This window comes from Neoarius graeffei, chromosome 21 (genome assembly GCF_027579695.1).
Source record: "Neoarius graeffei isolate fNeoGra1 chromosome 21, fNeoGra1.pri, whole genome shotgun sequence".
Lineage (NCBI taxonomy): Eukaryota > Metazoa > Chordata > Actinopteri > Siluriformes > Ariidae > Neoarius > Neoarius graeffei.
The window spans coordinates 55,851,256-55,864,399 of NC_083589.1; the positions used below are offsets into that span (position 1 = coordinate 55,851,256).

At 41.9% G+C, this 13,144-nt stretch overlaps 1 protein-coding gene across 2 annotated transcripts in view; it reads right to left on the reverse strand.

Moving 5' to 3' along the window:
* Nucleotides 1-2,291: 2,291 nt before the first annotated feature.
* ipo8 (importin 8) overlaps nt 2,292-13,144 on the reverse strand; it is a 96,517-nt gene continuing 85,664 nt past the window's right edge. For both annotated transcript variants that reach the window (XM_060903391.1, XM_060903390.1), the window contains exon 25: nt 2,292-3,170. In XM_060903391.1, the coding sequence (XP_060759374.1) occupies nt 3,170 (1 nt within the window). In that variant the 3' untranslated portion in view covers nt 2,292-3,169. The remainder of the gene's footprint in view (nt 3,171-13,144) is intronic.

The following is a 13,144-nucleotide window of genomic DNA, read 5'->3' on the forward strand; positions in this document are numbered from 1 at the left end:
CTATACAGTTAGGTCCATATATATTTGGACACTGACACAAATTTAGTTTTTTTACCTGTTTACTGAAACATATTCAGGCTATAGTTATATAATGGACATGGACATAAAATCCAGACTTTCAGCTTTCATTTGAGGGTATCCACATTAAAACTGGATGAGGAGTTTCAGCTCCTTAACATGTGCCACCCTGTTTTTAAAGGGACCAAAAGTAATTGGACAATTGACTCAAAGGCTATTTCATGGGCAGGTGTGGGCAATTCCTTCGTTATGTCATTCTCAATTAAGCAGATAAAAGGCCTGGAGTTGATCTGAGGTGTGGTGCTTGCATTTGGAAGATTTTGCTGTGAAGAAAACATGCGGTCAAAGGAGCTCTCCATGCAGGTGAAACAAGCCATCCTTAAGCTGCGAAAACAGAAAAAAAACATCCGAGAAATTGCTACAATATTAGGAGTGGCAAAATCTACAGTTTGGTACATCCTGAGAAAGAAAGAAAGAAAGAAAGAAAGAAAGAAAGAAAGCACTGGTGAACTCATCAATGCAAAAAGACCTGGACGCCCATAGAAGACAACAGTGGTGGATGATCGCAGAATAATTTCCATGGTGAAGAGAAACCCCTTCACAACAGCCAACCAAGTGAACAACACTCTCCAGGAAGTAGGCGTATCAATATCCAAATCTACCATAAAGAGAAGACTGCATGAAAGTAAATACAGAGGGTTCACTGCACGGTGCAAGCCACTCATAAGCCTCAAGAATAAAAAGGCTAGATTGGACTTTGCCTAAAAACATCTAAAAAAGTCAGTGCAGTTCTGGAAGAACATTCTTTGGACAGATGAAACCAAGATCAACCTCTACCAGAATGATGGAAAGAAAAAAGTATGGCGAAGGCGTGGTACAGCTGATGATCCAAAGCATACCACATCATCTGTAAAACATGGTGGAGGCAGTGTGATGGCTTGGGCATGCATGGCTGCCAGTGGCACTGGGTCACTAGTGTTTATTGATGATGTGACACAGGACAGAAGCAGCCGGATGAATTCTGAGGTATTCAGAGACATACTGTGTGCTCAAATCCAGCCAAACTGATTGGTCGGCGTTTCATAATACAGATGGACAATGACCTAAAACATAAAGCCAAAGCAACCCAGGAGTTTATTAAAGCAAAGAAGTGGAATATTCTTGAATGGCCGAGTCAGTCACCTGATCTCAACCCGATTGAGCATGCATTTCACTTGTTAAAGACTAAACTTCAGACAGAAAGGCCCACAAACAAACAGCAACTGAAAACCGCTGCAGTAAAGGCCTGGCAGAGCATTAAAAAGGAGGAAACACAGCATCTGGTGATGTCCATGAGTTCAAGACTTCAGGCAGTCATTGCCAACAAAGGGTTTTCAACCAAGTATTAGAAATGAACATTTTATTTACAATTATTTAATTTGTCCAATGACTTTTGAGCCCCTGAAATGAAAGGATTGTGTTTAAAAAATGCTTTAGTTCCTCACATTTTTATGCAATCATTTTGTTCAACCCACTGAATTAAAGCTGAAAGTCTGAACTTCAACTGCATCTGAATTGTTTTGTTCAAAATTCATTGTGGTAATGTACAGAACCAAGATTAGAAAAATGTTGTCTCTGTCCAAATATTTATGGACCTAACTGTATGTTTCGTAAATACATTCAGTCGGTAAACAGGAAGTTGATGTGCGAGAGACCTGAAAACGGTACACATGGTACAGAACCCCAAGCTGAAGTTTGGTACCAAGTGGCTATGATTTGTGGTTGCTGAGAAAAAGGGTGTTTCGGACGGACAGAGATAGAGAGATACGGATGGACAGAGGTAAACCAGTACCCCCACCCCCCAGAGTGGGGGTATAATAAAAAAAAAAAAACCTGATATTGTTCTGATTTTCTTCAGTAGGAGGCATGAGTTAATGGGAAAGTTTACAGAGTTTATTATTAACTAGTGTTTGTACAGTTTGAAGTTAATATAAAGTACAAAGCGCGTCTCAAACTCGAGCATTCTTCGTCTTTCAGGCTCGTTCCGCACGGTGGAAACATCAAATAAAAAAAATTTTTTAAAAAAGAAAATTAAAAAATTTTCCCAGGAAGGCACTTCACAGTCTTCAGTGATCTTGAACAGCAGCTGCTGTGTACTGTCAGGGTGACAGATGTGATAATAACAGACGACAAAATAAAGATCGCACTGAGCTTTCTGTTGCTAAGCAACCTGGTTCACAGTGTGCCTTGATAAGAAAATCTTAAAGATTCAGAAGAACGACACGGAGGTGATGTAGTGGCAGAGTCAATTTTATGATTTAAGTTAATTCTCAAAACGTACTAATACAAAAAAAAAAAAAAGTCAGACATACGAACATGTAACAAATATAAAGCACAGTCTTCCCAGTACGGAGATCACAACATGGACACGAACATACCTTCAAAACACTGACGGCACACGCAACCTGTGTATGAGTGTGTGTGAGAGAGTTTGCCTTCACTGCAAAAAATGATGTCGTAGGAAGTGAAAATATCTCGAATATTGTTTAAACGATCTCGCATTTCCTATTAGAAGAAAACGACACCGATTCTGATGTTATTAAACCTCGTTCTAGATTGCAACCAACTTATTCCAAGATGTCTTACCAAGTAAAAATATCTGTCCATGCAGCAAGATAATTTCACTAGTATTAAGTAATTTTCTCCTCAAATTCAGTTTTCAATTTTTTGCAGTGTTCTTATAGTAAAACACTCTCTATATCACACACTCAGAGTGTCACAGCTGACAAAGGGGAAGTGATGAAGTCCAGCAGATAATACAGATAGAGTTTAGGTGCTCATACACACGACTGTCACTCATACTTACTGCTCACTCTCTCTCACACACACACACACACACACACACACACTACTAGTGAGTCAGGCTGTGCTAGGACAAGGCCTCTCTCTTATCCAAGAGCCTCAGTGATCCTGCTGGGATTCTGGATCTGTGGAGCCACTTTTTAAGCCCTGGCTGAAAACGACTCTCGAAGCTCCGCTCCAATGCGTTGCTCCGATTGTGTCCTTATAAAGTCAGGACGCTGATTCTGGAGTTAAAACCGTTTGCAGATCCAAAACCCACAATCGTGTCTTCATCCAAGCGCTCTGGTACCTCCCGCACACAAGAGATCCCTCTGAGACAGAGAGAGGACAAAAATAATAATAATAATAATAATAATAATAATAATAATAATAAAAATTAAAAGCATGATCTTTAAATAATATTGGCTGCCGTTGAGTGGTAGATCAGATATATTCCATTCAGCGAGCGTGATATTGAACGAGTCGAGTCGAAAACGAGTAGCTGAATGGAATATATCTGATATACTATGAAAAAAATCCAGCCAATATTATTATTAATTAGGGATGAGCGAGTACAGCATTATCTGTATCTGTTAACCATATGAATTATCTGTAGCCGTAGCCGTACTCGGAGTGGGCGGGGCTTAACCCGGAAGTGGGTCTGGTTGTCTTGAAACGGGCGGGGCTTTAACCAGTATGTTATTTTAAGCATGCAATTGATATGGGTTGATCAGAAATTGTTATATTTATTGCTGATTAGAAAACTATTTACAGGACAGCATCAGCATTGAGCTTCAGATCGACGGTTTTGATCACGATAGCAAACGAACTGTTTACAGAACAAGTTTTGCAACAATGAATATAACACATGCGGTTGCAATTATGAAATGAAATGTAATGAACAAGAGTTTTCATACTCAACATAACTTTCTTTTTTTAACTTTCAATTTTTTTTTTATGATCAGTGTGATTTTTTTTTTCCACACCAGGTGTGCGTGTGTGTGTAGCTTAATTTGTAATATTATTTATACCACTACTACCTAGAAAGTGTCAGACACTCAGTGCATGAAGTAAAATAAAACTGGTTAGAGCCAACTGACGGTTTAAAAAAAAAAAAAACTCCAATGACCGGCAGAGAGAGAGTGTGTAGCTTAATTTGTAATACTTATACCACTACTACCTTTATTTTTACATGAATTACAGCAAGAAAGTGTCAGACACTCAATGCGTGAAGTAAAAAAAACCCTGTTTTTAACCGACAGTTAAAAAAAGAAAAAAAAAATTTCCGACAGGCAGAGACGCGAGTCGCTTTCTACCAAGCACCACGTCTGAACGAACCCACATTTACCAGAACTCTACTGGTTATAAATAAGTACAAACTGAAATAAAAACAAACTTGAAGCTGAAGAAACCTGAAACGTTAACGGAAAAGACCCACGAACCGGAGTGGCTGAGGGAGAGACAGAGAGCTGTTCTCTGTGTGAGTGAGCAGAGCGGTGTGTGTAGGGGAGGGGCGCTGTGACGCTGTGTGAGGATTTTTATTCAGTCCGAGCACAGATATTGACTCATATTACTCATATAATACTCGTACTCGGCAAAAGTGCTTTATCTGTACCGGATACTCGTTTCAGCCGAGTAGCCGGTTCAACTCTATTATTAATATTATTATAACACGTACACACTCTCTCTTCCAGTTTTTCATGTCCATTGGTATGTTTTTCTCTTGTAAACAGAGGGGAACTGTCAGGGCCTTCTAGTCCTTCAGAGAAGCCCAAACATATCAGCATTTCCAACGTTATATCCAATTTCTTTCATAATTTCATTATAATTCTCTTCTAATTTTCTATCAAACTTTCTTCAGAAATGAAAGCGTTACTGTCCTGAAAACATTAAAATCGAGTTATCCAATGAGAGTTTTTTGTTTGTTGTGTCTATGCTGAGAAGAGTTTAGAGCTGCTCACTCACTGGTTAGGACTTCATTGCCGGGACAGAAGGCCGTGGCAGTGTATGTTTATGTAGGAAGTGACAGATGATTTAATTAACCAATCAGATTTTGATTTGCAGTAGGAGGGACCAAAAATTTATCGCCCTCGGCCTTCTCGAAGGCCAACGTGAGCTTAACCGTGAGTCGGCGCTGTCAGCGCAGCAGTGAAGTCACCTTCCAGCCAGTGTAGCGTTCATCAGTAGTGTTAGCGAATGCTAATAAAGCGGTCAAGCCAGTGCTATCTATCGAGAGCTACAGGCTAACGACCGAGAAACTAAGATTTCTGACTCCAGACTCTTCCACGCTGCACGCTCGCTACAGTATTTTTCACTCAGACTTAAGTATTAATTTCCCTGTGTAATTTATATAGTTGCGTTTAAAATCAACATCGACAGCTACACACAGCGAAGCGACCTGGCAGCCTGATGCTAATCCCTTACAAAATCCTTTACCCTGTCACTTTTTTGGTGTCTGGCTAAGTTTTGGTCACGCTCAAGTCCCAGCTCTAATAGTAACGGTTCACCGCTGCTTGTAAATACGTGTGAAGAATATATAAGGGTTGTTTTACAACCAGGGTACGCAAGCTAAAAATCACATTTAACACTTATTATCTTCAATATCAAAAGGCTTGACTAAATAAACTTGGTTGTTTATGGTAGCCCTGTGATAGCTCTATTTGCCATGCAAAAAAAAAAAAATGGTGATAACGTTATTTTTGTTGAATGTATGGCAATATATGTCATATTTAGCAAAATTACTCGTGTCATTTAGAAAAAGTGCTTTTTTGACCACAGGTAGCTCCGAAAGGGATGCACTTAAATCATTCTTTATACCATAAAACAAATATTTGGGGCGGCACGGTGGTGTAGTGGTTAGCGCTGTCGCCTCACAGCAAGAAGGTCCGGGTTCGAGCCCCGTGGCCGGCGAGGGCCTTTCTGTGTGGAGTTTGCATGTTCTCCCCGTGTCCGCGTGGGTTTCCTCCGGGTGCTCCGGTTTCCCCCACAGTCCAAAGACATGCAGGTTAGGTTAACTGGTGACTCTAAATTGACCGTAGGTGAGTGTGTGAATTAGCCTGGGCCCGCCCATCCTAAGCGTGACGCAACACGAGGGCCTGTTCCGAGCTTAGTCTGGCCAGGCAGGCTATCTACAGCATTTCCAAGCTCCCGAAAAATCGGGAACCAATCAACTTTGAGCATCTCCAACGGCCCTGGGTAGAGGCGTGTTCAAGGCAGTGACGTAGTAGAACTGCGACCGGAAGCCATAGATTGTTTACAGAATCTATGCCGGAAGCGCTTCATTCACATCACGAACATGGAGCAGCGGCAAGCCTTTAACACAGCGGTAGATGCCGTATTGAAAGCATTCAACGGGAAGTTCTCATTGAAAACGGAGCAAAGAGCAGCCCTGGAGGTATTTATTGAAAGGAAGGACGTTTTCGCCTTGCTCCCGACCGGCTTCGGTAAGAGTTTAATCTACCAGTTAGCCCCGTCACGTCACATACGTCAGAGGAAAGAGTGATGTGATTGGTTTAAGCTTCGTCACAGCCTTTTCTGGCTTCGACCAGTAGCAAACTGAGGCATTTCAGGGAGGCGGGTCAACCACGGGCTCTGGGAAACGGTTGGGCTTAATAGCTTGGCCAGACCAAATGCTCGCAGAGCTTTGAAGTCGCGTTAGCCAGGCTAAGTGTGAATGGTTGTCTGTGTCTATGTGTCAGCCCTGTGATGACCTGGCGACTTGTCCAGGGTGTACCCCGCCTTTCGCCCGTAGTCAGCTGGGATAGGCTCCAGCTTGCCTGCGACCCTGTAGAACAGGATAAAGCGGCTAGAGATAATGAGATGAGATGAGATGAGACAAATATTTGGTTCCATATCATTGGAAACATAGTTAAGTTTCAATGTTGAATGCCAGTAAGTTTTCAGACTATTTTGATCAAATTAGTATGTAATTGTGTCAAAAAATGTCCTCTCCGAGACAGCTAATTTTTCAATATAAAATAACATATCTAAAATGATTATTTTCATCCTAAAATGTGGTCAAGATATTGGGACATAAATATTAGAGACAACTAACACAAAGCTTACAGCCTGATATTTAAAAGCACTATGGAAGTAGTGGATTCTGAATTGTCAAAAAAAAAAAAAAAACGTCCTTTCTGAGAATCACTTCATTTGTTTCTCCCAGCCCTGCTTAAAGCTACACTTAATCTTCTTTATCTTATAGCAGATTACACAAAACTACCATACACACATCAAAAAATTACCTCAAATCTGTTCTTTAACTTGTCCTTCACTTAAAAACTGGTACAAGAACCAGTTTGAATCAATTTGAATTTTGGACCCCTGTGACACAAACTTTGTACCCTGATTGTAAAACAAGCCATAATGAAGTTTTGGGAGCCTTTCAGGTGTTAAATGTGTCTCTCTCTTTCCTGGTGAGCACAGAAATGCTTGTGCGCGACAGAAAACTCTCTCGTTGGATATTCGCATCAGCTCCGACGTGTGACGTCATGTCGTCTTGACAACCATGCAATATCGTAAACCGTATTCAACGTTCATTCTCCATTGTCTAGAGTGATGTAATACAGGTAGGATAAGTGATATGCTAACAAAATTGCATGCTATCAAACCAAATGAACGAAACCCGGTATAAGGGACTAGAACACATTTTTATTCCATGGAAAAGTGTCCTGTATGTATACAGTAAGCCCTCAGTATTCGAGGGGGTTAGGGACCGAACATGGCCGCGAATAAGCCAAAATCGCGAATACTTGTAAACCCCCCCCCCATAAAACGGCTCACAAATGCTTATTTATTTATTTTTTTCCCAACTTTATTTATGATTTTGCGGCAGCACTGTACACAAAATGCAATGTTCACGATACATTCTTGGCTGACCATTTTTCACCCTTTTTAAAAAATAACAAACATTAATTATAACAAAAAGACAAATAATAAATGAATAATTATTATACAATTAAATTAAGTGATAGTAATAAAAAAAAATAAAATAAATTAAAATTAAACAAGACAGCAGACCAACACTATCAGTAGTAGACAGCAACAGCCCTCTTTCATTCATGCACTGATGGACAATTTATACTGATCCATAAATTTAAGAAATGGCTGCCATGTTTTATCAAATTTTATAGTCGACCCAGCAAGTATGCACCTCATTTTTTCTACATGTAAAAACTTCATCAACTCCGTTAACCACTGATCATGAGAGGGAGGACACTCTTGTTTCCACCTCAAGAGGATGAGGCACCTTGCTAGCAGGGACGCAAAGGCCACCGCCTGAGAGTAATTTTTTGAAAGGGAAATTTCAGGTGGTAGCACCCCAAATAGGGCGGTCAATGCATTGGGAGCAAGATTGACTGTAAATACCTTTGAGAATGTCTGACAAATGCTTATTTTGATGTCTAAAACACTCCCTATACCCTAGGCTATGATCCCAAACACTTTAGATACACTTCTGACCAATTTGTAGACAGTTTTCGAAAATACGTATGACAGTATACGATGGTCATGAGCTTTGGGTAATGACAGAAAGAACAAGATCGCGGATACAAGCGGCTGAAATGAGTTTCCTTCGCAGGGTGGCTGGGCGCTCCCTTAGAGATAGGGTGAGAAGCACAGTCACTCGGGAGGAGCTTGGAGTAGAGCCGCTGCTCCTCCACATCGAGAGGAACCAGCTGAGGTGGCTCGGGCATCTTTTTCGGATGCCTCCTGGACGCCTCCCTGGGGAGGTGTTCCAGGCATGTCCCCCCGGGAGGAGGCCCCGGGGAAGACCCAGGACATGCTGGAGGGACTATGTCTCTCGGCTGGCCTGGGAACGCCTCGGTGTTCTTCCCGAGGAGCTGGCCGAGGTGTCTGGGGAGAGGGAAGTTTGGGCTTCCATGCTTAGACTGCTGCCTCCGCGACCCGGTCCCGGATAAGCGGAAGAAGATGAGACGAGACGAGTATACGACACCCTAGTCACTGCCGCAAAACTCTTCCCTTCCTTTAGCATATCGAGAAGTCCTACCTTCTCCTGCAGCGTCATTGCCTTCTTCTGGTGCTTAGGTTCCTTGGCAGGAGCCTTAGAAGATGCAGAGCGTTTAGGAGCCGTTGTAGGGCGTAAAAATTATTCAAAAATACCAAGAACGCACAACAAGTGAACAAGTCTGAACTACGGGACCCGCGAGACTGTACTGTACAATGCGCTCATTCGTATCAGCCAATGAGCAGCAGCCCGCCATTCAAACTTCAGCCAATAGCGAGCGAGCATTCGGCTCCGAGAATGTAGCAGTGCGTAAACGTTCGCAGTGCGTAAACGTTCGATATGTTCGCCGCAAATGACCGCGAATCGCTGAGATTTCCGCGAATGTATAGACCCCTTTCACTGACGTCACCCGAAACCGGAAGTAAACAGACCCTGCGCCATTTTGGAAGACCAACAAACTCGTGATAAGGGGATAATAACAGCAGCGGTATGTGAACCCACGAGAATAAAGTGGAGTCGCAAACGACTTAAACAAACAAATCTGAGCTGTTTTATTTATGATTTATTGGCCCAACAGTAGACTTGAAAGAAACCTGTGTGAGACTTGGCAAAAAACTGTGGATATAATGGATAAGTCTGTGCATGATCTGCGGACACTTTGAGGTAAGCAAACGCAAGAAATTCAGATTTAAAACATGCTAAATTGGCCCCAAGTTGATAACTGGATGAGGAGCAAGCCTCCCAGAGGGTTCCTACACATTTTCAAATTTAAAATTCCAGACTTTTTCCATACTCAAATTCCAGAGGTGGACAGTAACGAAGTACATTTACTTGAGTACTGTACTTAAGTACACTTTTTGAGTATCTGTACTTTACTTGAGTAGTATTTATTTTGGAAACTTACAACTTTAACTTCACTACATTTGAAAGACAAATATCGGACTTTTTACTCCACTACATTTCTGTCAAGGTCCTCGTTACTATGAAGCAGCTTTGAAAGTGGATGATTTTTTTCTTTTCTTTTCTAAAACGACTTTCTATGGATTTGCCCGCCAAGTTGCCATAGCCTTTGTCCATGGCTAATGCTAGTTAACTCGGACGCTGTTAGTTAGCGTGTAAAAACAGAGTTACGCCAACATGAATAACGTTAACTTACCTGAAGTCCTTTCAGAAATATGTTTTAGCATAATCTTGCCAAATAATCAATGTAGAAATCTTTCTTTTCTAGTAGCATTAGCTAGCCAATAATGATTTTGAGTTTGAAAAGAGTTTGCTAGCATGTCAGGTGGCGCTTCACTGACTAGCTAGCTTAACATTAAACCACCATGATGGCACAGCATGCGTTCATTTTGTCAATTCACATTTCTGTCTTTGGTAACGGCATTAGGTTTTGTCATCGTTGTGGCAATAATACAACAATGCATTGACAGAAAATGTACTTTTAATACTTAAGTATTTTTAAAAGCGAGTACTTCAGTACTTTAACTTAATTAAAAATTTGACTGGACAACTTTCACTTGTATCAGAGTAACATTTAACCAGTGGGATCTGTACTTTGACTTAAGTAATGAAGTTGGGTACTTTGTCCACCTCTGTCAAATTCTCAGGTTTGGAGACTTCAGCGAACAAACAACTACTCATATATTTAAAAGAATTACTTGAAAATCAAACAGGTGCTCACATTATGACATACCACCAAAATGCATACCATATTTAGCTTGGCCTAAAATTTGTATCAGTGCCCTGTTTTTGTCATAAATATATATACACATTACACAAAATACAGGATGCCACTCTGACGCACACGTACCTGATGCACACTTCAAGACATTAAAACACAGGTGTGTGAAGATGTCAAGCACATACAGGATGTCCCGAAAAAAAATGTATACACACTTTTAATCACTGTAACGTACTGTATGTGTTTATTAAAATCCGTGTAATTTTCAAAGAGTAATAGAATTTACAGACATTTTATTATTTAGTCACCGCCTGTTCTCAAACTGACATCCATTCTGGTCCAGTCGCTGCTGACAATGCAAATCACATTCAATTCTCTTGGTATTTTTGGACATTCACTTTTGGCCCTTTTCCACTACCCTTTTTCAGCTCACTTCAGCTCACTTCAGCCCGACACGGCTCGCGTTTCGACTACCAAAAACCAGCACGACTCAGCTCGCTTCAGCCCTGCTTAGCCCCTAAAACTCACACCGTTTTGGAGTGGGGCTGAAGCGAGCCAAAGCGAGCTGAGTGAGGCTGGGGGCGTGAGCAGACACTCCCCTGTGCACTGATTGGTGAGGAGGAGTGTCCTCACATGCCCACACACGCCCCGCGAGCACGCTGGGATCTGTAAACACCGTAAACCCGGAAGGAGAAGAATTACGAATTACGAGAATTTCTGAAGCCTTATGCGCCTCGCCTCATCTATACGCTCTTGCCAGTATCTGTTGGCGTTGTCGGTGACAACAAGCCACAGAACCAAGACCAGCAACACTAACGACTCCATGTCCTCCATGTTTATTGTTTACTATTCGGGTTGTGAGACTACCGCTTAAAAGCTCACTGATGTCACTGTTTGCGCTGCTTAACGACATCACCTGACGTCCACCCACTTTCGCTAACTCCACCCAATGTGTCCACCCACTTCCAGCCAGCACGGTTCAGCGCGGTTGTAGTCGAAATGCAACTCCAACAGCCCCGCTCAGCCCGACTCAGCACGGCACGACTCAGCCCGACTCAGCCGCGTTTGTAGTGGAAAAGCGGCATTTCAGTGACTGTTGCAGGTCTCATAGCGTAGACTATAAACATCAGTTAGAGGCAGTGATAAAACAATAAAGTGATGTCTGTAAATTCTATTACACCTTGAAAATGAAATGAATTTTAATAAACACCTACTTCACAATGATTCAAAGTGTGTATACATTTTTTCGGGACACCCTGTACTGTATGTTGTGCACACACACAAGTTTATCGAAGCTAATAATTTGAAAACAGTCATTATGGCATTTTTTGTATTTACTATTGTGTTTTATGAAGGCCGTGTGTTAGTTCCACTGTAGATCACATTTTGTCCACATACCAAGAGATGGCAGACGTGGCCACCCTAACCAGTATGTAATGGCTGCAGTGCCCTTGAGCAAGGCATTTAACCCCACATTGCTCCAGGTTGTAACCATGTTGTACCCTGTAATAACTGTAAGTGGCTTTGGATAAAAGCGACAACTAAATGGAATGTAATTATAATAATGATGTAATAACAGCATTGTTCAGTTTATATGTATGTTTGCGTACACAGCCTTCATATTTTTGTCGGCAGTTTTTTTTGTCTTGGGTCGCTTGTTTTCAGGGTCCATGTGCCTTATTTTTCTAGCAAATTCTGGCAACACTGCCAAATAAGCCATAAGCATTTTTACACTGACTGGAGCTATGATGTGTGTTCACGCGTGTTCAAGAGGCGTTTTGGAGCAGGGGGTTTTCCTGCGTCTTGTCCAAAGTCTTGCAAGAAGCAAGCAGGTTCAGGAGGTGTGGCGGAGCGCATGCCAGTACAACAGAACACCCGTTTCCCTCCCTCCGCATTTCAACACATTTCTTTGGCAAAATTCAACTGAATGTCGGAATGTTGAGCTTCATTTTACTATGTAGCGGCAAAGGTCTGGAAACACAAATATTTCTCCATACCCTAATTTCCATTTTCCATACTTTTCCAGACCTGGAAAATACTAAAATCAAATTCCATACTGTGTAGGAACCCTGCTCCCAGACTTCTACAATTTAATAATAATAATAATTTAGGATGGTTTGGGGCTTGCTCGCTGCTGCCAGGTTGGTTGTTGAGTAGCCTGTTTGTTTTTTTTTCCTTGCGTGTGGTATCATTGCTGACGCGAGGTTGTTTTTTGAACATGCCAATGCGGACACGATTTCCCCTGATGAGTTATGACTTCAGACGCGATGCGTGTGTGGAGTCCGCGTGATATGTGCGTAAGATAGGCTTCTCATGTGTTTGGAGATCCGCGCTCCGAGACAAGCGCCAGCACCCCCGCCCCCCTCAAGGGAAAAAAAGGGACCCCCCCCCGAAAATATCGGCATAGTTCGAACACTGAGTGTAGGCACTGGGTGTAAACAACAAATAGTTTACAATGTCTGGGTAGCAAACAGATGGCAGAATTGGTGTCCGGTCCTCCTTATGTTTCCATTCTCCCTTGCCGCGAGTCTTATCATATGGGTCAAACCCATCAATCACAGCCAGTTTCTCCACATACCGTGCCCTTTCTGCAGCTGGTAATGTACTCACATAACCAGAATTATCAGCCATCGTGTCACTTTACTCTCGCTCGTACTTTG